Source organism: Schistocerca cancellata, chromosome 2 (genome assembly GCF_023864275.1).
Source record: "Schistocerca cancellata isolate TAMUIC-IGC-003103 chromosome 2, iqSchCanc2.1, whole genome shotgun sequence".
NCBI classification, from domain to species: domain Eukaryota; kingdom Metazoa; phylum Arthropoda; class Insecta; order Orthoptera; family Acrididae; genus Schistocerca; species Schistocerca cancellata.
In genome coordinates, this window is record NC_064627.1 from 580,530,167 (window position 1) to 580,554,230 (window position 24,064).

General features: G+C 43.2%; 1 protein-coding gene across 1 annotated transcript in view; it reads right to left on the reverse strand.

Annotated features, from left to right (window-relative positions):
• Nucleotides 1–24,064, reverse strand: part of LOC126162188 (uncharacterized) — a 319,012-nt gene that overhangs the window by 40,860 nt on the left and 254,088 nt on the right. Inside the window, exons 16-17 of the mRNA XM_049918515.1 lie at nucleotides 11,239–11,465; nucleotides 10,689–10,853 (exon numbers count right to left, since the gene is read on the reverse strand). Coding sequence (XP_049774472.1) covers nucleotides 10,689–10,853; nucleotides 11,239–11,465 — 392 coding nt within the window. The remainder of the gene's footprint in view (nucleotides 1–10,688; nucleotides 10,854–11,238; nucleotides 11,466–24,064) is intronic.

The following is a 24,064-nucleotide window of genomic DNA, read 5'->3' on the forward strand; positions in this document are numbered from 1 at the left end:
GTCATCAATGGATTAGAAGGAGTTGGCCACCAATAAATCCTTTCGACTTCTCTTAAACTGAATTTCATTTTTATGGCAGCTGGCAAGTTATTGAAAATGTGTTTTCCTGAATAGTGCACACATCTTTGTGTACAAGAGTAAGTGACCTTAAATCCTTGTGAAGATTACTCTTATTTCTAGTATTGATTCCATGAATTGAGCTGTTGGATTGAAAAAGTTATATATTTTTAATGACAAATTTCTTTAGGGAATAAATATATTGGGAAGCAGTAATTAGTATCCCCAGTTGCCTAAACAGTCTTCTGCAGGATGTTCTTGAGTTCACACCACATATAACTCTCATTGTACGTTTTTGTGCCCGGAGAACTTCAGCCTGGCTTGATGAATTACACCAAAAAATAATCCCATATGACATTATGGAATGAAAGTAAGCATAGCATGCCGGCTTTTTCAGTTTTATATCCCCTATGTCTGACACAATTTGCAATGCAAATAGAGATTTGTTAAGACATATCAGCAGTTCTGTGGTGTGCTTCTCCTAGTTGAATTTATTATCAAGCTGTAATCCCAAGAATTTAACACTGTCCAATTCTTCTATCTGCTTGTCATCGAATGTTAGGCACATACTCATGGGACACCCCTTACAAGTTCTGAACTGCATGTAGTGTGTTTTTTCAGAGTTTAGTCACAAATAATTGGCTAGGAACCAGTGATTAATGTCCACAAATATTTTATTAGCTGATCTTTCTAAGACTACACTTGATTTGCTATTTATTGCAATGTTCGTATCTTCAGCAAACAAAACGAACTTGACATCTGGTAATGTTACTGATGAAAGGTCATCAATATACACAAGAAAAAGTAAGGGCCCTAGGTGGAACCTTGTGTGACTCCATATGTATTTAGCTCCCAGTTGGATGATGATCGATAGCTTAATGCATGTCACTTTCCTAATAACACCCTTTGTTTCCTGCCATAGATATAAGATTTGAACCATTTTGCAGCATTTCTTGTTACACCATAATATTCTCATTTACTTAAAAGGCTATTGTGATTTACACAGTCAAATGCCTTTGACAGATCACAAAACATACCAGTTGCCTGCAATTTTTCTAATGAAATAAGTACATTTTCACTGTAATTGTAGATAGCTATCAAATATCAGAACCCTTTAGAAATCCAAACTGTGACTAACAGTATGTTATTTGTGATAAGATGGTTATAAAGCCGATTGTACATTACCTTTTCTAAAGTTTTTGAGAATGCTGGCAAAAGTGAAATTGGATGGAAATTTGAGGCTATTTCTTTATTCCCTTCTTAAACAGTGGCTTAACTTCAGCATATTTCAACCATTCAAGAAATATTCCACTGATAAACGACTGGTTACACAGATAGCTTAATATGTTACGTAACTCAGAATCACATTCTTTAATTAACTTTGTTGATATTTCATCATATCCACTAGATGTTTTTGATTTTAAAGATTTTATGATGGACATTATCTCTGCTGGGGTAGTGAGGGTCAAATTCATATTATCGAAGTTACTTGAAATGTCTGGTCTGAGGTATTCTATAGCAGCATCTACAGAACCTGACAACCCCACCTTTTCAGTAACAGTTATAAAATGTTTGTTAAAAAGTTCTGCAACACTATACACATCTATCACCAATGTATGATTTACTCTTAATGCTATTTGTCCCTCTTCCTGTCTGGTTCTACCAGTCTCCTCCTTCACTATATCCCATATTGTCTTTATTTTGCTATCTGATATGACTATCTTTTCCTTGTAATATATTTGCTTTGATGTTTGTGTTACAGTCTTTAATATTTTACAGTATTTCTTGTAATGTGCTACAGCATCGACATCAGAACTGTTTCGGATCGACAGATACAGTTTTCCTTTTGTTTTAAAAGATACCTTTATTCCTTGAGTAATACATGGCTTCTTTGTAGACTTCATTTTAACCATTAGTTTTGGGGGAAAACAGTGTTAAAATAAGATAAGCACTTTATTAGCAAAAGTGTTATATTTTTCATTCATGCCATGAGCACTGTAAACATCAGTCCAGTGGATGTCTCCGAGGAGTATCCTACAATAATATCCTGTAAATGTTTTTGGTTGTTAAATGGGCCAGTACAACTTCAGGGTGGTTTATGAACAGATTAAAGTTACCTGCAGGTGTTCGATATACACTTAATAATATGAAGGATTTTTTGTGAAATTCTACTTCTGTTGCACGTGCTTCCCTACGCTGTTCTAGGCAAAATTTATGAATGTCTATGTTCTTAAATTTATGACAGTTCCTGATGAATGTGGCAACTTCTCCTTCCCCCATTTCTGCTCTACAAAAGTGAGATGCTAACCTAAACCCTGCAACACTTGAAAGTTCTATACCAGTGGTCACATGATGTTCAGAGAGGCAGATTATGTCTGCTGGGTTTGAGGACTCGAATTCATCTATGCAGATAATTAATTCATTAATTTTATTTCTCAGTCCTCGAATATTTTGATGCAATAAAGACAGCTGAAATCTCACACTGACTGAGTTAAAATTGGGTAGAGTTGAAATTTTTGCCGACTGTTGAAAATTCTTAACCAAGAGCTGCTTATGCTGATGTAATACGCTAAAATTATGTCTTTAGGTTTCTTTCTCATACTGAAGGTTTGTCTCAGTCCTAACCTCTCTTAAAATTTAGTTTCTTTCTGTCCTCTCTACCATAAAAAAGGGTCTTTTCTGAACCCTATAACCACTGGTATTTTATTGTTCATGACAGTGCCTCCCCCCTTTAGCTTTCCTGCTATTTTCCCAGCCAGTTTACCCTTCCCTTTCCTGTTGAGGTGAAGGCCATGCCTAGTATAATCCCACCTATTGAGAGAATCGACAGGAACCATACCAATGTGTGACCCTGCGCCAGACATAAGCAGCCATTCCAAATCTAAATTAACTCTCTTGACAGAAGAGTTTAAATGAGGTCAGTTATGGGACCCAAGAACAGATACAAACTCAACACTAGTATGCTTCAATGCTGATGCAATCTTTACCAGGTCACACTCTATACTGTACCCAGGATCTCTGTCAATACTATGACCTGGCCCACCCATTATAACCATGGTGTCTTCCTTAGTGAAACCTTTGCAAAGTGATAATAAATCCTCTGTCACCTGCTCCACACCAGCACTGGTTTAAAAAAATTGGTGACCTGGTATTCTGATCCTAGTTCATCCTGCAAAAGTTGGCCCACATCTATTCCATGGGAACTACCTAATAACAACACTTTCTTTCTCTTTACTGATTTCCCTACATTCTCGCTTTTCAATTTGCTGCACTGATGCGTCTCATTTACTTCCCCTATTCCCACGCCACTACAGACACCCACATGGAAAAAAACTACAGCACCCGTCACACCAAAGCCCCGACCTAAAAATTCTATGGCAAGACAAGCACTTTTCACTCATGATAAACGTAATAGTTTATTAAGAATAAGTCAGTTAAATTACAGATAAACACGAAAATATGATTCCACAAATTTGGCCTATACGCAACTGTGTGTTGACAAAAATAACAGTGCAAAGTTTCTGAAACAACAACTTAAACTTTATGCTACTTTCCAGAAATGTGAGTTAAATAATGAAGAGGTATGTTACAGTTAAATTGCTGGAGAGAGCAAAGAACAGTTAAACGAAATTCTACAGATTTGCGGCAAAATGTAAACAGAAAATACGACTGTAACCCGACTGTACGATCTTTTCACATTTTTTGCTATATTATATAAAGAAAAACGAAACCTTTAATGGTATACTTAAAAAGCACACTAATACACCTATTTACCACATAATCAGTACTAAACTAAATGTTTTTCTAATCAAAATGACTTATCTTTACGAGAATACCACAGTGCAGTGGGTGGTAGAACAAACTTATTTACGCATTTTAAAACCATCTTTATTTGGTTCAAGCTGGGGTACTTTGCTTGTAAGTTTGCAAAAATAATTTGTTAGAAATGGAACATCGCTGCAAGCTTGCAGTTTCTCTACTAGGATGATTAAGTCTTTTATACCATTTTTTGCACAGTCTATTATTCTTACGTATGCAGTATTGCTTCTTTAACTTTAACTGTAATGACTACTACATCCAATCCTATTCAAACAAAAAATTTAAACCTTGCATTACATTTATTCAAACAATGAAGAATCCAGGATGGAATAATGACAATATGATAAAAATGATAGATCATTACTCACCATATAGTGGAGATGCTGAGTCACAGAGAGGCACAACAAAAAGACTGCTAAACAAGTGAGCTTTTGACCAAACAACCTTCTTCTAAGGTAGACAAAACACACACATACATATTCATGCAAGCACAACTCTCCCACACAGGACCACTGTCTCTGGCCATGCATGTGAGAGTTGTAAATGTACGAGTGTGTGTGTGTGTGTGTGTGGTGCCTACTCTAGAAGAAAGCGTACTTGCTGAAAGCTCATTCGTTTGACAGACTTTTTATTGTGCCAGTCTGTGAGTCAACAGCCTCTTTATATTTATTCCATTTTGCACATGTTCCAAGTCCTTCACAAGCAAATATTAAAAAATGAACACACAAAAACAAGCATCACCCAGCAATATATAATCCTTGCAACCGTAGAAATGCATGCATCTTTCCATCTTTCCCATAAAATTCTATCTATAGTTGCATGTTTTGCTAATTTTAGTAACAGACTCACAAACACAAAGCAAACTGATTTTAAGAAAGAAGTAACGTTAGAGTTAAAACCACAGTGACAGAAGAGAAAGTTTTTCAGTCAAAGAAAAACTGGGGAAGAATCAGATGTAGCATCATTCCTAACAGGTAGGAATCTACTGCTTTAACACTGACAGTGGCAGTGGGGCCTTTGTGCCCGGAGACAGGGGTCATGTGTGTGAGTTTTCTACCTCTGAAGATCAACAGTGTCTGAAAGCTGTAACATTTCTAGCAATCTTTATCATTGTGCGTGGCTGCGATTCAATGCCTCCTCTAAGTGGTGCTACGTTTTACAACATAACAGCGCACACTCCACTGCAGAGTGAAAATTTCATTCTGAAAACATCCCCCAGGCTGTGGCTAAGCCATGACTCCGCAGTATCCTTTCTTCCTGGAGTGCTAGTTCTGCAAGGTTCGCACGAGAGCTTCTATGAAGTTTGGAAGGTAGGAGACAAGGTACTGGCGGAAGTAAAGCTATGATGATGGGTCCCGAGTCGTGCTTGGATAGCTCAGATGATAGAGCACTTGCCCGCAAAGAGCAAATGTCCCGAGTTCGAGTCTCGGTCCAGCACACCATTTTAATTTGTTAAGAAGTTTCATAACAGCGCACATTCCGCTGCAGAGTGAAAAATTTCATTCTGGTGCTATGTTGTTATTCCATCCTGGAATTTCCACTGTTTGAAAAATTAATATGAGCAACATTTACAACAAAAAATTATTTCATTATGTGTCTGAAACAGTAACTGGAGGTGTATGGGTATTACAACACAATTCAGGCACTAGATTCTGAAATTTTAAAAAACGAGTATCTGTGGAATAAAACAGGGAAAACTGTAAATAATGAAAGAGAAGGGTAAGATGTGCATGTGCTGGATGGAGAAAACGCACTAAATAAATGATTATTATTGTTATAATTACCTAGCATTGTTGGCCTCAATTACAGGATATTCAGCATTCTTACTATATCAAATAGGAGTGAATATGGTCAAGAGGTTAAAATCTCTACAGTGACAACTGCAAGTCTTGTTTGAATTTCACTTTGTCTCTACCACTCACAACCCCCCCCCCCCCCCCCCTCCCACTCTCTTACATTTATTAAAATGAGCAGTAAGATGAATGTTTAAAATGCACTATTGCTTGCTGCATTTGTAAATGAAGACGCGTCTCGTGTCATTCCTGGTTTCCTTCTATGACAGGTACGAGAACTGGAAGCCAAGAAAGGCACTCAAGTTGTATGTGATGAGTAATTTCCTAGAATGATTACATTTCATCTTCTAAAATGCCATTGAGATCACTGTTAAGGGAATACAACATAACAGCTAAGAGTGCCCCTCCCTCAGTTGTGTCCAAGGATAGCTTCACACGTTACAAAATGTGGAAGCACACCCACATTGAAAGGCAGTTGTCTCCTCTGCTCTTCTTGGAAACAAAATTGCAGTAGTGTCTGCCTATTTTTGCTCTGTGCTGATTGGGAGCTGGATTCTTATTTCTAATGTTTCCTCAGCACTTTTTGAGTTTACAACCTAACTGATCATTCCACTTTTGTGCATAACATTTTAACAACTCACACTGGCTTTGCCTGGTGTTTTAATCAGTGGTCTTATGTGTGGTCACTGCCTGAACAACTAAACAGTCAAATAATGTTCCGAAATTATATGAAGCTTTACTGAATTTCCACACTGGGAGTTTAATATGGTCAACCCTATTGTAAACCCCCTCTCCTCCATCACTTTGTGACAGTTACATATTGAAATTCTCTCTCTCTCTCTCTCTCTGTCTCTCTCTCTCTCCAGTACACCTACTATTACTGGTGACTTTACATGCCTGATGGAGTTCTCGTTATGGTTTCCCGTAACTTTTATGGAGGTGATTTGTGAAGCCCAAGACCTATTTTTGCTTTTTATGACTGTTGTTCATGTTTCTGTCCACAATATCTTGCAGAGTTACAAGTATCGATGGTAATGCAAGTATCTTCCCTGCTTGAGATACATCAAGCAAATATTTAAAAAATATTTCAATGTATTTGTGTTAGATATATTTCATATTTCAAATAATCACACAATTTTGTTTGTTATCTGTTTCATGTGGAGTTTACTGGACCATGATAATATGGCATAGTACTTCTCTGTGGACGTGGTACTTTGTGATCTTTTTGGCTGATGGCCAGTGACTGAAATTGATGAAATCCACATTTTCAAGAGCCTCAATGTATTTTATTCGAATAATTAAAAACTCCCCCAATGAACCATGGACCTTGCCGTTGGTGGGGAGGCTTGCATGCCTCAGCGATACAGATAGCTGTACCGTAGGTACAACCACAACGGAGGGGTATCTGTTGAGAGGCCAGACAAATGTGTGGTTTCTGAAGAGGGGCAGCAGCCTTTTCAGTAGTTGCAAGGGCAACAGTCTGGATGATTGACTGATCTGGCCTTGTAACAATAACCAAAACGGCCTTGCTGTGCTGGTACTGCGAACGGCTGAAAGCAAGGGGACACTACGGCCGTAATTTTTCCCGAGGGCATGCAGCTTTACTGTATGATTAAATGATGATGGCGTCCTCTTGGGTAAAATATTCCGGAGGTAAAATAGTCCCCCATTCGGATCTCCGGGCGGGGACTATTCAAGAGAATGTCGTTATCAGCAGAAAGAAAACTGGCGTTCTACGGATCGGAGCATGGAATGTCAGATCCCTTAATCGGGCAGGTATGTTAGAAAATTTAAAAAGGGAAATGGATAGGTTAAAGTTAGATATAGTGGGAATTAGTGAAGTTCGGTGGCAGGAGGAACAAGACTTCTGGTCAGGTGACTACAGGGTTATAAACACAAAATCAAATAAGGGTAATGCAGGAGTAGGTTTAATAATGAATAGGAAAATAGGAATGCGGGTAAGCTACTACAAACAGCATAGTGAACGCATTATTGTGGTCAAGATAGATACGAAGCCCACACCTACGACAGTAGTACAAGTTTATATGCCAACTAGCTCTGCAGATGACGAAGAAATTGAAGAAATGTATGATGAAATAAAAGAAATTATTCAGACAGTGAAGGGAGACGAAAATTTAATAGTCATTGGTGACTGGAATTCGAGTGTAGGAAAAGGGAGAGAAGGAAACGTAGTAGGTGATTATGGATTGGGGCTAAGAAATGAAAGAGGAAGCCGCCTGGTAGAATTTTGCACAGAGCACAACTTAATCATAGCTAACTCTTGGTTTAAGAATCATGATAGAAGGTTGTATACATGGAAGAACCCTGGACACACTAAAAGGTATCAGATAGATTATATAATGGTAAGACAGAGATTTAGGAACCAGGTTTTAAAATGTAAGACATTTCCTGGGGCAGATGTGGATTCTGACCACAATCTATTGGTTATGACCTGTAGATTAAAACTGAAGAAACTGCAAAAAGGTGGGAACTTAAGGAGATGGGACCTTGATAAACTGAAAGAACCAGAGGTTGTACAGAGTTTCAGGGAGAGCATAAGGGAACAATTGACAGGAATGGGGGAAAGAAATACAGTAGAAGAAGAATGGGTAGCTTTGAGGGATGAAGTAGTGAAGGCAGCAGAGGATCAATTAGGTAAAAAGACGAGGGCTAGTAGAAATCCTTGGGTAACAGAAGAAATATTGAATTTAATTGATGAAAGGAGAAAATATAAAAATGCAGTAAATGAAGCAGGCAAAAAGGAATACAAACGTCTCAAAAATGAGATCGACAGGAAGTGCAAAATGGCTAAGCAGGGATGGCTAGAGGACAAATGTAAGGATGTAGAGGCGTATCTCACTAGGGGTAAGGTAGATACTGCCTACAGGAAAATTAAAGAGACTTTTGGAGATAAGAGAACCACTTATATGAACATCAAGAGCTCAGATGGAAACCCAGTTCTAAGCAAAGAAGGGAAAGCAGAAAGGTGGAAGGAGTATATAGAGGGTCTATACAAGGGCGATGCACTTGAGGACAATATTATGGAAATGGAAGAGGATGTAGATGAAGATGAAATGGGAGATATGATACTGCGTGAAGAGTTTGACAGAGCACTGAAAGCCCTGAGTCGAAACAAGGCCCCCGGAGTAGACAACATTCCATTGGAACTACTGACGGCCTTGGGAGAGCTAGTCCTGACAAAACTCTACCATCTGGTGAGCAAGATGTATGAAACAGGCGAAATACCCTCAGACTTCAAGAAGAATATAATAATTCCAATCCCAAAGAAAGCAGGTGTTGACAGATGTGAAAATTACCGAACAATCAGTTTAATAAGCCACAGCTGCAAAATACTAACACGAATTCTTTACAGACGAATGGAAAAACTAGTAGAAGCCGACCTCGGGGAAGATCAGTTTGGATTCCGTAGAAATACTGGAACACGTGAGGCAATACTGACCTTACGACTTATCCTAGAAGAAAGATTAAGGAAAGGCAAACCTACGTTTCTAGCATTTGTAGACTTAGAGAAAGCTTTTGACAATGTTGACTGGAATACTCTCTTTCAAATTCTAAAGGTGGCAGGGGTAAAATACAGGGAGCGAAGGCTATTTACAATTTGTACAGAAACCAGATGGCAGTTATAAGAGTCGAGGGACACGAAAGGGAAGCAGTGGTTGGGAAGGGAGTAAGACAGGGTTGTAGCCTCTCCCCGATGTTATTCAATCTGTATATTGAGCAAGCAGTAAAGGAAACAAAAGAAAAATTCGGGGTAGGTATTAAAATCCATGGTGAAGAAATAAAAACTTTGAGGTTCGCCGATGACATTGTAATTCTGTCAGAGACAGCAAAGGACTTGGAAGAGCAGTTGAACGGAATGGATGGTGTCTTGAAGGGAGGATATAAGATGAACATCAACAAAAACAAAACGAGAATAATGGAATGTAGTCGAATTAAGTCGGGTGATGTTGAGGGTATTAGATTAGGAAATGAGACACTTAAAGTAGTAAAGGAGTTTTGCTATTTGGGGAGCAAAATAACTGATGATGGTTGAAGTAGAGAGGATATAAAATGTAGACTGGCAATGGCAAGGAAAGCGTTTCTCAAGAAGAGAAATTTGTTAACATCGAGTATAGATTTAAGTGTCAGGAAGTCATTTCTGAAAGTATTTGTATGGAGTGTAGCCATGTATGGAAGTGAAACATGGACGGTAAATAGTTTGGACAAGAAGAGAATAGAAGCTTTCGAAATGTGGTGCTACAGAAGAATGCTGAAGATTAGATGGGTAGATCACATAACTAATGAGGAAGTATTGAATAGGATTGGGGAGAAGAGAAGTTTGTGGCACAACTTGACCAGAAGAAGGGATCGGTTGGTAGGACATGTTCTGAGGCATCAAGGGATCACCAATTTAGTATTGGAGGGCAGTGTGGAGGGTAAAAATCGTAGGGGGAGACCAAGAGATGAATACACTAAGCAGATTCAGAAGGATGTAGGTTGCAGTAGGTACTGGGAGATGAAGAAGCTTGCACAGGATAGAGTAGCATGGACAGCTGCATCAAACCAGTCTCAGGACTGAAGACCACAACAACAACAATTAAAAACTAACTGAAATGATCATCTCCGACTCAAAAGTTCTACAAATGTAATTAATTAACACTGTTCTCTACTCAATATTGTCCACAGAACCCCAGTATTTACTAGAAGAAAATGTCAAAACTAAAAGAAATCTTACATTTCTTATGAATATAGAAAAGATAACAAAATTACTACAAAACAGTTCCATATGTGTATGCATGTCCGTCTGTCCTGCCCCAGATGTTCCTATTTTAGCAGTTAGAGCTGTTAAATACAAAATCTTCATCTGTACTGGATAATGAAAACATAGCACATTTGAGAAAATCTATGTGCATCTCATATTTTCAGTACACATTTTTAAAAATACTTTACATATCTGACAGAGATTTTTGTTTAGAAAGAGAAAGAAAATAGGCAGAAATAAGTGCTAAAAGAGTATACCACAAGCTTAGCTGACAATCCTTGGTGTGGGTATTTCTTGAATATGAGTTTATCATGTGCTGCCCCAAGTCTCAGTGGTTCAAATGAGATGTTCAGCTTCACACGCTCCATGGACTGCAGTGCAATTTTTAGATCCTTGACACTTTTCTGCTGTTCAGTTAATATCTGCAAGAATCAATAGCAGTAATAATGATGCTAATAAGTGCAAAGCTCTTAATTAACCTTCAAATACTGCTTTTATTTGTAGACATTGCAATTCTGGACTAATGTATCTTATTTTACTGTCTAATTTAAAGAAATCAAGTGCATGTACATCTTAACATAAAACCACATAAATCATCAGTTCTGAAATCTCACACACACACACACACACACACACACACACACAGAGAGAGTCAACATTAATACAATGTGCAATTATGTGTGGGCACATGCCAATGTCTACATGGCCTTCACAATCTAACCTCTCAGTCTCTATAACAGTAGGGTCCAGTTAATTTTCTCAGTATCAAAATTACATTTAGTCACAACTGATATTACAATAACTTACTTTAAATGGACCTGTGGGGTCTTGCAGAGAAATGTGCAACTTCATTGTATAATTTCCCTCATTTCTCAACATAAATGATTCCATCACTAGCTGCCCTATGGGAACACTACTCCATACTAATTCTTTCTGTGTTGCAGCTAATGGCAATCTAGAAGTAGAATTCCTGCTCTGGGAGCTGCGTGAAGATGCAATTTCAGCTGACACACTTCCACTGCCATTTACAGCACCTACAAAAGATTACCATGGCATCAAGTCAATTTCTGAACCCCACACATAGAATGTTGGAGAGATTTAGTCATAATGTTTCTGACAAGTACTTTAATATTAGAGTGATCAAAACAATATTTAATTGTCTTCAGGTTAAGAACTTATTTAGCATTCCTGCTGATTCAAAGGAAGAGAGGAAAAATTGGTGTGAGTGTGAGGATCACAGTTTAACATCATATTAAACTCCCAAAACAGACAAGTGGTTACATTTTCCAGTGTTTTGTTAGGTATCATGCACTGTTGTGGATGGTACCAATATGTTCAAAAACGCTGCACGCAAATGTTCCATTTTCCAGGGGACATATTTGGGTTCCATTGATCACAGAGATAAGGGGTCAAGTGTTTTGGATAGCCCTTGGACCAGTGACCATTTCTACACTTCTTGGAATAATGAGCATACTGTAGCTATCCTACAGTGCAGGATCAAAATTTAAGCATTGCACACTTCTTGTAGTCCAGGCAAATTGAGCAAATCATTTTGTTCTTTTGCATCAGGAATGATTCAGGGTGGACCTTAGGCAGCTTATAAATGCAGCACTTTGTCATGGAACTGCAAAAACCACTTTATTAACCTTCTTTTGCTCCATGAGCCATCTAGCCATTGCAAATGGCTCAAATTTTAACTCTATATTCTTTAGACATACATCTAGAAATATCATTAACTGTTTTCGGAATTCATTATCTGTTACTGAGATACGCATGTAAAACCATGATTTTTGGCTACCAAAAGTACCAATTCTGAGGATAGCCACTTCTGTCATTTCCATTCATGGCAAATCATCAAAATTTTTATCATATGTTATTAAAAATAATGATGCTGGGGAACCCTGAAACTATTTACAATACCACTATCCATTACTCAAGCCCCCAGAGGCTCACAGTTACCATATTGTCGCAGAAGACGCTGAGTAGCACCATGGTGTAGTGGTTATGATACTAAACTGTTGCATGGAGGGTTGCGAGTTCAAAACGCACCTGGACTGTACAATTTTGATTTCTATATTCGGTTCGAGTACATTCTAGAAGTATCCAGAAATGTCAAGAATCATTGTACTGGAATGTTCTGTAGCTGTATATATACTGTGTGTGTTCTGGCTGGTGGCAATTCGCTCTGCATTCTTGTATGTGCCAGTGCTGAATAAACCTTCGTTAAGTGAAGTTAGTATTCATAATTCATCTAATTACACCTCCTTCTACATGACGTTATTCTGGTGGAGGCACTGGGTATTGGAACTTGTGATAGCGCACATTTTCAATGACACAGTGGCTCCCATCAGGCCATGACAGAGCCGCCGATTATGTGACGAGAAACCTGAGTTCGAGCAATATTCAACAGATTGCAATCTATCAATCTATCGGAGGCAGAAGAAGAAGAGGACGTTACGATGACAGCAACTGTGTGCCACCACACGACACATCCTTCTGGGTTATCTGGTGACGATGGCCAAGATCCAAACAAGTGGCTGAAGGTATATAAGCTTATAGCTAAATTTAACAGATGGGATGACACCGTGTGTTTGGCTAACGTATTTTTCTACCTGGAGGGCACTGCCAAGCAATGGTATGAGAACAACGAGGAGAAGTTCACAAGCTGGGAAATATTCCAGGCGGAATTGCGCAAGTATTTCGGCGACACACAACAACAGAAGTGCAAGTCTGAAGATAAATTAAAGTGCAGGGCACAGCGTCCAGGAGAAACTACAGCATCCTACAGTCAAGATGTCTTGAAGCTGCGAAAAATAGTGGATCCTAGAATGACAGAGGAAGCTAAGATTGCATGTGTCACGAAAGGTGTTGCTGAGGACATGTAGCAAGCCCTACTACTGAAGGAAGTTTCGAAAGCAAACAACTTCATCAAATGGTGCCAGTATATCCAGACAATGCCACAAAAAAGGATTACACGCAAGAAATTTGAACAGCTTCCAAACGTCGTATCGATGTCTGTGATAGGGCAAGCAACTGATTTCACAAGTGTTATTTGTCAGATAGTGAGAGAGGAAGTTCAGAAGGCACTTGGATTGCACGGCAAGCAAAAAACCGAGATGCTTCAAGAGGACATAAGGGAGTAAGTGGAACAGGCATTGAACCCAATCTCATCTTTCATCTCCCTTTAAAACGGTGAAAAAGTTGAGACTCAGGCAGAGTTACATTACTACAATGCAGCACGAGGAAACTGTTTTGGCGTCAAGGAAGACTGACATCTTGAGGACCCAGGATAACCAACCAGTATGTTTCCACTGTGGACGACCAGGACATGTGGTGCACTATTGTCGAGAAAGGCGGTGGATATTTGATGACGCCTGTGCCAGAAGACAGCAGACCAATCATAGTCAACGCCAACTCTGGAACGAAGAAGATGAACAAGAAGATGTGGGTGCAGGATGACCTAGGTCACCACTGCCGCTAGCTAGCCGCTGGAGAGGACGCTCCCCAACATGCCGATCGATGTCTTGTTAAGAAGCTCCAGCTGATCACCTAGCTACCGCAACCTGGAAAACTAAAGGGTGCGACCTTCCTTGGAGGTAAGGCAGCCGAAGAAAAAAATCCTCCATTGATCACTACAGAAATGATAGGACGTCGATATCCTCATGGATGGCTGACTAGCCCAAGCTCTTGTGGACTCTGGAGCATCATATCCAGTCATTTCCGAGAAATGCAGAAAACCGTATTCATCGACAACAAAACATATCTGCTGAAGGTGGCTAATGGGAAATATGTAAAACCTACATCAAGATGTACCATTCGTGTAGGTATAAGTGACCATACACAGCCCTTAGAATTCATCATCTTCCAAGAATGCAGTCATGACATCATTCTCGGATGCGACTTTTTGAAAGCTTCTCAGGCAATTATAGATTGTGGTCGCTCAAAATTTATGCTAGACGAGATGAGATACTGTGGACAGGAAGATCCACATCCAAGTGTATGGAGACTGTGTGCTGGATGAAGTGATCATTCCTGCAGTCTGCGCTAGAAAGGTAACTGTCACGTATCATGCCATGCGTCAACCCACAGATCTTGTAGTGGAATGTAAGAGAAGCATACCACTGAAGAATAACTTGGGTCATCCCAGCCTCTGTTTAAGAATGGATTTGGTTAATTGTGGATAGTTAACTGTCGCCGAGTACCGCAGATCCTTCCAAGACACATCAGCGTAGCAAATGCTGAGCTGTTAATTGTAGAACAGCTGAGCATCACAGAAACCTCCCAAGCAGAGTCTGTGGGCGAAAATAGTGCTACCACTACAGGACAAGATCTTTTAGCTTGACTATCACCAGATCTCACAAAGAAACGACAGAAGAAGCTACTTGCCATTCTTCAAGAGTTCTCTGAATGCTTCAGTCCACAGGTGTAGAGCACATTAGACAAATCAACAGTGAAGTACTGGATTAGCACTGGAGACCATCAACCAATAAGCCAGAGAGCATACCCTGTGTCAGGAACAGAACGCCGAATAATTCGCAGTGAGGAAGAGAAAATGATGATGAATGACATCATTCAGCCTTCGCAGAGCCCATGGTCGTCACCAGTGGTTCTTGTCAGGAAGACGGAATGCAGTTGGCGCTTTTGAGTTGATTAAAGGAAGCTTAATAAGATAACTAAAAAGGACGTTCACCCTCTTCCACGAACTGGGGATACTGGCAAATCGAAGTAGATGAGGCTGATCATGAGAAAATTGCATTCATCAACCCTGAAGGCCTGTATGAGTTTAAGGTAAAGCCATTTGGTTTGTGTAATGCACCAGCAACCTTTGAATGGATGATGGATAATCTTCTAAGGCACCTGAAGTAGACAATGTGTCTTTGTTATTTAGATGACATTATAGTGTTCTCAGAGACATGTAAAAAGACTGAGTGAGGGCCGTTCGTAAGTGTCTCCAACAAGGTGGACTGAAACTTAATCCAAGAGAGTGTGTCTTTGGAGCAAAAGAAATAAAATGGAAAATGAAGGTGTGCGGCCAGATCCAGAAAAGGTGAGATCTGTAACAGAATTTCCTATTTCTGAAAGTATTAGAGAAGTGAGAAGCTTCCTCGAATTATGTTCTTATTATTGTCGTTTTATCAAGGACTTTTGTATGAAAGCCAGGCCACTCCAAGAGTTGTTAAAAGCAGATGCTAAATTTATCTGGGGTGGTGCTCAACAACTTTCTTTCGATGTGGTGCGAAAAGTTCTGATGACTGACCCTGTACTTGGTCTGTATGATGAGAGAGCACCTACAGAACTACACACAGACACCTGCGGGTATGGGATCAGTGCTGTTCTGGTGCAAATTTCGGATGGAAAAGAGAGGGTTATAGCCTATGCTTCTAGGACACTTACTAAAGCCGAGAGAAACTACTCAACTACAGAAAGAGAATGTCTTCTTTTAATCTGGCCCATGTGCATATTTCAACATAATCTCTATGGAAGCCAGGCCATTCACAGGTGTTACAGACCATCATTCACTTTGTTGGTTGACAGGTCTTACGGATACGGATACATGAGGACGACTCACCAGGTGTGCAATATGTCTTCAAGAGTATGACATTAGCATAGTGTACAAAAGTGGAAGAAAACACCATGATGCCGACTGGTCCTCAAGAAACCCTGTGCAAGACCATCAAGACTTTGATGAAGATAGTGACTGCCTCGCTGCACTCCAGGATCTTTCTGCTGAGCAGGAGGAGGACGCCAAGATATCTCAAATTATGCTTGCCTTAAAATGGTCGGAGGATGTGAAAGGACAATTTAACGTAGTTAATAGATTACTTTGCAAGAAAACCTTGATCCATTTGGAAAGAGGTGGCTTCCCGCGACTACTAAACACATGCGCTTAGGTGTTCTACAGAAATTTCATGACACACCTGAGGCCAGACATTAAGGATTTATTAAGACATACAATAGAGTCCGCAAGAGATTTTTCTGGTCAGGTTTATTTAGGAGTGTCCGTCAATATGTGTCGCACTGTCGAGAGTGCCAGAGGAGAAAGGCAGTTCCTAAGAAACCACTTGGCTGCCTCATACCAATTCCACCAACCAAAACGCCTTTCCAGCGTGTTGGGATTAACCTCCTCGGACAATTCCCAATGTCTGCCAGTGGCAATAGATGGATTACTGATTGCACTGATTATCTGACACACAATGCCATTACAAAAGCCGTAAAAACAGCCAAAGCATGTGAGGTAGCCAAATTCATCGTAGAAGACATTGTATTAAAACACGGTGCCCCAAGGTCGTTAATTACGGATCTTGTGACAGAGATACACTGTCGGTGCAACATGACTCATCACATGACGACTGCCTACCATCCGCAAACTAACGGGCTTACTGAACGCCTTAATAAGATCTTGGCTGACATACTATCAATGTTCGTCAATGTAGAGCAGAGCAACTGGGATGAGGTGCCAGCTTTCGTGATGTTCGCCTACAACACCGCCAAACAAGACACCAAAGGATTTACACAATTTTTCCTGGTGTATGGGTGTGAGGTGACTACAACAATGGATACTGTGTTTCCGTTACATCTTGATGATGTGGACGACGACTACATCAGCCAGGTGTTAACCAGATCTGAGGAAGCTCGGCAATTAGCTCGACTCTGCATACTGCAGGCTCAAGAAAATGATCGCTGAAGGTATCATGCGAACCACTGTCCTGTTGTCTACCAGTTTGGCGACCTCGCCTGTATCTTTACTCCTGTTCGGAAGGTTGGTCTCTCCGAGAAGCTCCTCAGGTGCTACTTTGGACCTCGTAAAGTTGTAAGGTTGTTAGACAGTTGTCTGATGTTACTTATGAAGTTGAAGATTTTGACCCCGACACAAGACGACGAAAGATCAGAGATACGGCCCACGTCCTTCGAATGAAGCCCTATAAGGATCCTGCAACCCAGGGTATATTTGACGCTCCAGCAACAGGCAACAAGTGGGAAAGGTGACAAAGAGTGTAGTGGCAAAAGAAGTTCTAAGAAGATCACCGCCAGGGTGAGAATCAGTCGTAAGGAGTCAGAGTATGCAGGACCGATGACTCATTCCCAGACTAGAAGGACGTAACACCAAGACGCTGTTCTCTTACGGAGGGAGCAATGTCACAGAAGAAGCTTCCATGGCGAAGTTGGTAGAGCATTACGCTGTCATACCATGGGTTCTGGGTAGAGGGCGTCAGCTGTCACCATATTCCCGCTCCGTTCTCATCAGCGAGACTGAGCAGCGAGAATGCTGCCTGCGACATTATCGTGTTCCGAGAATGCGGTCTCGGTAACGAGGCGACCTGACCCTCTCGGCTGGCCACCTGCAACGCTACCGGTCGCATGGGGCCCTTCCGAACACGGGTCATACTGTGTGCGGCTATCCGAGTTACAAATATTCTAGTAAGGACATGTCACAGTTGTGCTGATATGTATTTTTTTTTTTTTGTGGTTTTAGGGCGCAAAACTTCTATGGTCATTAGCGCCCAGCCCGTGACTTAAGACAGTAAAAAACCGAAATTGAAAACCAACAGCAATGGGAACAAACTCATAAAATTGGAGAAACTAAAAGTAGAAAGAATGCTTAAAAATCCACTACAGACAGGGGGTGAGTGTCCCCAAAAAAAAAAACTTCAAATGACTGACGTCATTTCAATGTCACTAATAAACTGCAGAACGCGGTCGGCTGAGCGCGTGTCATCTGCTAAAATCGACGATAGATCAGGCGATAGCTGTAGACGGGAGCGTAACGGATTAAAATAGGGGCATTCAATTAAAAGGTGTCTGACCGTCCACGGCTGAGAGCAGTGGGGACAGAGTGGAGGAGGATCACCGCTTAAAAGATGTCTATGGCTAAAAAGACAGTGCCCTATCCGGAGTCTAGCTAAAATTACCTCCTCCCGACGACGCGTTCGGGAGGAAGAGGTCCAAGCGCAAGGAAGGGCTTTCACTTCCCGCAATTTATTACGGGGAAGTGTTGACCAATGCGCATGCCATAAATGAGCAACTTGGCGACATAAACCGCTCCGTAGATCGGTGAAGGGAAGCGACTGAATAGCTGGCCGAGGAAGAGAGACTGCAGCCTTGGCCGCCATATCGGCCGCCTCATTCCCACAGATACCAGCGTGTCCCGGGAGCCAGAGGAACGCCACCGAGACGCCCCCCAGGTGGAGCAAGCGCAGACAGTCCTGAATCCGGTGGACCAGAGGGTGCACAGGGTAAAGAGCTTGGAGACTGAAGAGAGAGCTGAGAGAATCGGAGCAGATAACGTACTGTATCCGCTGATGGCGGCGGATGTAGTGGACAGCCTGGAGAACAGCGTAAAGCTCCGCAGTATAAACCGAACACTGGTCGGGAAGCCGAAAGCGATTTGGGGTGTCGCCAACAATATAGGCACTCCCTACACCTAAGGATGTTTTCGAGCCGTCGGTGTAAATAAATGTGGCGTCCGTCATTTGTGCACATAGAGCAGCAAATGCCCGACGATAAACAAGTGTAGGGGTACCATCCTTGGGAAAGTGACAAAGGTCATGGAGCAGGCAGATCCGGGGACGGAGCCAAGGCGGTGCTGTACCCCAAGTTGTCAAGAAGGTTTTCGGAAAGCGGCAGGAAAGAGAATGGAGCAATTGACGGAAGCGGACTCCCGGGGGTAGTAGGGAGGAGGAGCGGCCTGCATACCCTACATCAAAGGAGGCGTCGAAAAAAAGGTCATGGGCTGGATTAGCAGGCATGGAAGACAGATGGCTAGCATAACGACTCAGGAGGACTGCTCGCCGATTGGACAGCGGAGGTTCAGCAGTCTCAGCATAAAGGCTTTCCACAGGGCTAGTGTAAAAAGCTACAGACACTAAACGTAATCCACGGTGGTGGATAGAGTCGAGACGCCGAAGAATAGACGGCCGAGCAGAGGAGTAGACTATGTTTCCGTAATCCAATTTTGAGCGCACTAAGGCGCGATAGAGGCAGAGAAGGACCACTCGGTCCGCTCCCCAGGAGGTACCATTCAGGACACGGAGGGTGTTAAGCGATCGCAGACAGCGAACCGAAAGATAGGAAACGTGGGAGGACCAGCACAGTTTTCTGTCAAACATAAGACCCAAGAATTTAGCGACGTCTGAAAACGGAAGGTTGACAGGACCTAGATCTAAGGAGGGCGGAAGAAACTCCTTCCGTCGCCAAAAATTGACACAAACGGTCTTACTGGGTGAGAAAAGGAAGCCGGTTTCGATGCTCCACGAGTGGAGGCGATCAAGACATCCTTGAAGACGTCGTTCAAGAAGGCTGGTCCGTTGAGAGCTGTAGTAGATCGCAAAATCGTCCACAAAGAGGGAGCCCGAGACATCAGGAAGGAGACAATCCATAATTGGATTTATGGTGATGGCAAACAGTACAACACTCAGCACGGATCCCTGGGGTACCGCGTTTTCTTGGGAGAAAGTACGGGAGAGAGTAGTGTTCACCCGCACCCTAAAAGTGCGCTCTGCCATAAATTCGCGAAGAAAAAGGGGCAGCCGGCCTCGAAAGCCCCAAGAGAACAGTGTGCGAAGGATGCCTGTCCTCCAACAGGTATCGTATGCTCTCTCCAGATCAAAAAATATTGCTACCGTTTGGCGTTTCCGGAGAAAATTGTTCATGATATAAGTGGAGAGAGCAACAAGATGGTCAACTGCAGAACGATGCTTCCGAAATCCGCATTGGGCTGGTGTTAAAAGACTGCGGGATTCCAGCCACCAAGCTAAACGGTAATTCACCATACGCTCCATAACCTTACAGACACTACTCGTGAGAGAAATGGGGCGATAGCTAGAGGGGAGATGTTTGTCCTTTCCAGGTTTCGGAACGGGAACGACAATAGCTTCCCACCACCGTTTAGGAAAGGTACTGTCGGTCCAAATTCGATTATAAAGGCGAAGGAGGTAACGCAGACTAGGGGTTGGTAAATGCAGCAACATTTGGACATGGATACCATCCGGTCCTGGGGCGGAGGAGCGAGAAGATGAGAGGGCATGTTGGAGTTCCCGCATGGAGAAAACAGTATTGTAGCTTTCGTGATTTTGGGAGGAGAAAGCAAGAGGTCGCACTTCCGCTGCACGTTTCTTCGGGAGAAACGCTGGCGGGTAATTTGAAGAGCTCGAAATCTCAGCAAAGTGCTGACCCAACGAGTTAGAAATTGCGACGGGGTCCACTAAGGTATCATGCGCGACAGTGAGCCCAGAAACCGGGGAGAAACTAGGCGCGCCTGAGAACCGTCGAAGCCAACTCCAAACTTCCGAGGAGGGAGTGAAGGTGTTAAATGAGCTAATAAAGAATTTCCAGCTTGCCTTCTTGCTATCGCGGATGACGCGACGGCATCGCGCACGGAGCTGCTTATAGCGGATACAGTTGGCCAAAGTAGGATGGTGATGGAAAATGCGAAGAGCACGTCGCTGCTCACGTATTGCGTCACGGCATGCCTCGTTCCACCAAGGAACTGGGGGGCGCCGGGGCAATTCGGAGGTGCGTGGTATTGAACGTTCCGCAGCTGTAAGAATAACGTCGGTAATGTGTGTGACCTCATCGTCGACGCTGGGAAAGCGACGGTCATCGAATGTCGCGAGAGACGAAAAAAGTGTCCAATCGGCTTGGGCAAACTTCCAGCGTCGCGGGCGCATATATGGCAGTTGAGGCTGCAGTCTGAGGACACATGGAAAGTGGTCACTCGAGTGTGTATCATCAAGGGCGAACCATTCGAAGCGCCGAGCTAGCGGAACAGTACCGACCGCAAGGTCCAAATGAGATAAGGTTGTCGTGGAGGCAGACAAAAATGTGGGGACCCCAGTGTTGAGGCAAACTAGATCCGCTTGGTGGAAGACGTCTAGCAATACGGAGCCACGTGGACAAGGGTGTGGAGATCCCCAAAGCGGGTGGTGGGCATTGAAGTCCCCAACCAGCAAATAGGGGGGTGGAAGCTGACCAAGAAGATGAAGGAGATCAGCTCGTGCCATTGGTGTGGACGATGGAATGTATACAGTACAAAGAGAGAACGTGTATCCGGAAAGTGAAAGACGGACGGCGACAGCTTGGAAGGAAGTGTTTAAGGGGATTGGGTGATAATGGAGAGTATCACGGAGAAGAATCATGAGTCCTCCATGGGCTGGAGAGCCTTCAACAGTGGGGAGATCATATCGGACACACTGAAAATGAGGGAGAACAAAGCGGTCATGGGGACGCAGCTTTGTTTCCTGAAGACAGAAGATGACCGGCGAGTAGGAGCGTAAGAGGACCGACAATTCATCCCGATTGGCTCGAATGCCGCGGATATTCCAGTGGATAATGGACATGGGGTGAAAAGAGAATGGAGGAATGTGACCAAAGTTGCTGTCAACTCAAAGACTGCTCGGAGCTAGCAACCGACAGCATGGAATGGCATTCAGCCGAAGGCAGAAGATCCTGATCCATAGGTTGGTCAGGAGCAGTCCCTGCCACCAGCGATCGGCCGGTTGACCGGCCACCAGCAGTGCGCCTCGGCGACACAGAAGATGGCCGAGGGCGATTTCCGCCAGGTGGTGCTGTAGAGGGGGCACGCCTTGGCGGAGAAGGAGAGGAACTGGGTTTCTTTGTAGCCTTCTTGGAAGAATGTTGTTTAGATGAAGGAGGAACCGATGGTTGTGAAGTTGCGGTACGTAAAAACTCTTCACGAGTATGCTCTTTTTTCGAAGACTTGGCGTCCGACTTTTGGGCTCGAGATGTAGCAGAACCCGACGAAGGGTGAGCCATAGAGTGGGCAGGCGAAAGTGGTGAGGTTGAACGAGCGATCTTTGCGCTGGCCGATCTGACGACCGTGGTACTAAAGGTGAGGTCGCAAGTCTGCGTGGCCGCCTCCTTTGTTGGCCGAGGAGAAGCAAGGACAGTGCTGTATTTTCCTGTCTGAGGCACAGTGGGCTTGCGACTGGCGAATAATTTTCGAGCAGCAAAGGTCGACACCTTTTCCTTCACCCTTATTTCCTGGATGAGCTTCTCGTCCTTAAAAACGGGGCAATCTCGAGAGGAAGCAGGGTGGTCACCCATACAGTTGATGCAGCGAGGGGATGGAGGTGGACAAGCACCCTCATGGGCATCCTTGCCACACGTAACACATTTGGCTGGATTGGAACAGGACTGGCTGGTGTGACTGAACCGCTGACATCGATAGCAACACGTAGGGTTTGGGACGTAAGGGCGAACGGAAATTATCTCATAGCCTGCTTTGATTTTCGATGGGAGTTGAACTGTGTCAAATGTCAAGAAGACAGTGCGGGTTGGAATGATGTTCGTGTCAACCCGTTTCATTACTCTATGAACTGCCGTTACGCCCTGGTCAGACAGATAGTGCTGAATTTCTTCGTCAGACAATCCATCGAGGGAGCGTGTATAAACGACTCCACGCGAGGAATTCAAGGTACGGTGCGGTTCCACCCGGACAGGGAAGGTGTGGAGCAGAGAAGTACGCAGCAATTTTTGTGCCTGGAGGGCACTGTGTGTTTCTAACAACAGGGTGCCATTCCGTAATCTGGAACAAGACTTTACAGGACCTGCTATTGCGTCGACTCCTTTCTGAATAATGAAAGGGTTGACCGTGGAGAAGTCGTGACCTTCATCAGACCGAGAAACAACAAGGAACTGTGGCAACGATGGAAGAATCGTCTGTGGCTGAGACTCAGTATACTTACGTTTGTGAGCAGACTTAGTGGAAGGTGAGGAAACCATTGCGGAAGAATCCCCCATGATTACCGGCGTCTCCGATGGCACGCTCCTCCCTTGTGGGGGCCCTCTCTGAGGGCACTCCCGCCTTAGGTGATTGTTCACACCTCAGGTCACACCTCCCGACAAACGGACGGAGGGACCAATCAGCATTTTCGGAAGGTATCTTCTCGGGTAATCACCCCTCCCTGGGCCTGGCCGTTACCAGGGGGTACGTACGTGTCCTACCTGTCTACCCGGGGCGGGGAATTACGCGTTACCCCGTCACCGGCTACGCACGAAGGGCGTGGGTCGGCCTTCAGACACGCACAGGGAGGAAGAAAGAGAAAGGGAAAGGAAGGAAGAGAGGTCTCAAACGCCGCAGCAGAGAAAAGAGAAAGAGAAGAGGTAAGGAAAAGAGAAGGACAAAGGAAGGAAGAAGACAGAGAAGGACAAAGGAAGGAAGAAGACATAAAAGCAAGGAAGGCAAGGAATGCAGTACATTTACGAGCGTCCGTCTCCGGACGTAGGCACAAACCATACTCCCAGATGGGGAGAAAGAGAAGGAAAGAGCCAGAGGTGAGGGGAGGAGGGGCGAAGATAGGGATGGGGAAGGATGCGGAATGGGAAGGTATGCAGCCCGGAAAGGAAGGAAGGCCACATTAGCTCGGGGTCCCGTGCTCGCTACGCACGTATCCACAAAAGAGTTGTGGACCCCCTGGGGGCTGATATGTATGAATGCATTTTGGGAGATTTAAGACATATTTCGGTCGAACGAATCAAAACTGATACATTCGAACAAATCCAGTCCGCGTAATTATAAATGTAAAGCTGCCAAAGTTTCCTCTAAAGTGCTATCAGTGGTGGCATTCTGGTTACTCAGAAACTGTCATGTAATGGTGACAAGGGAAATCGTGAA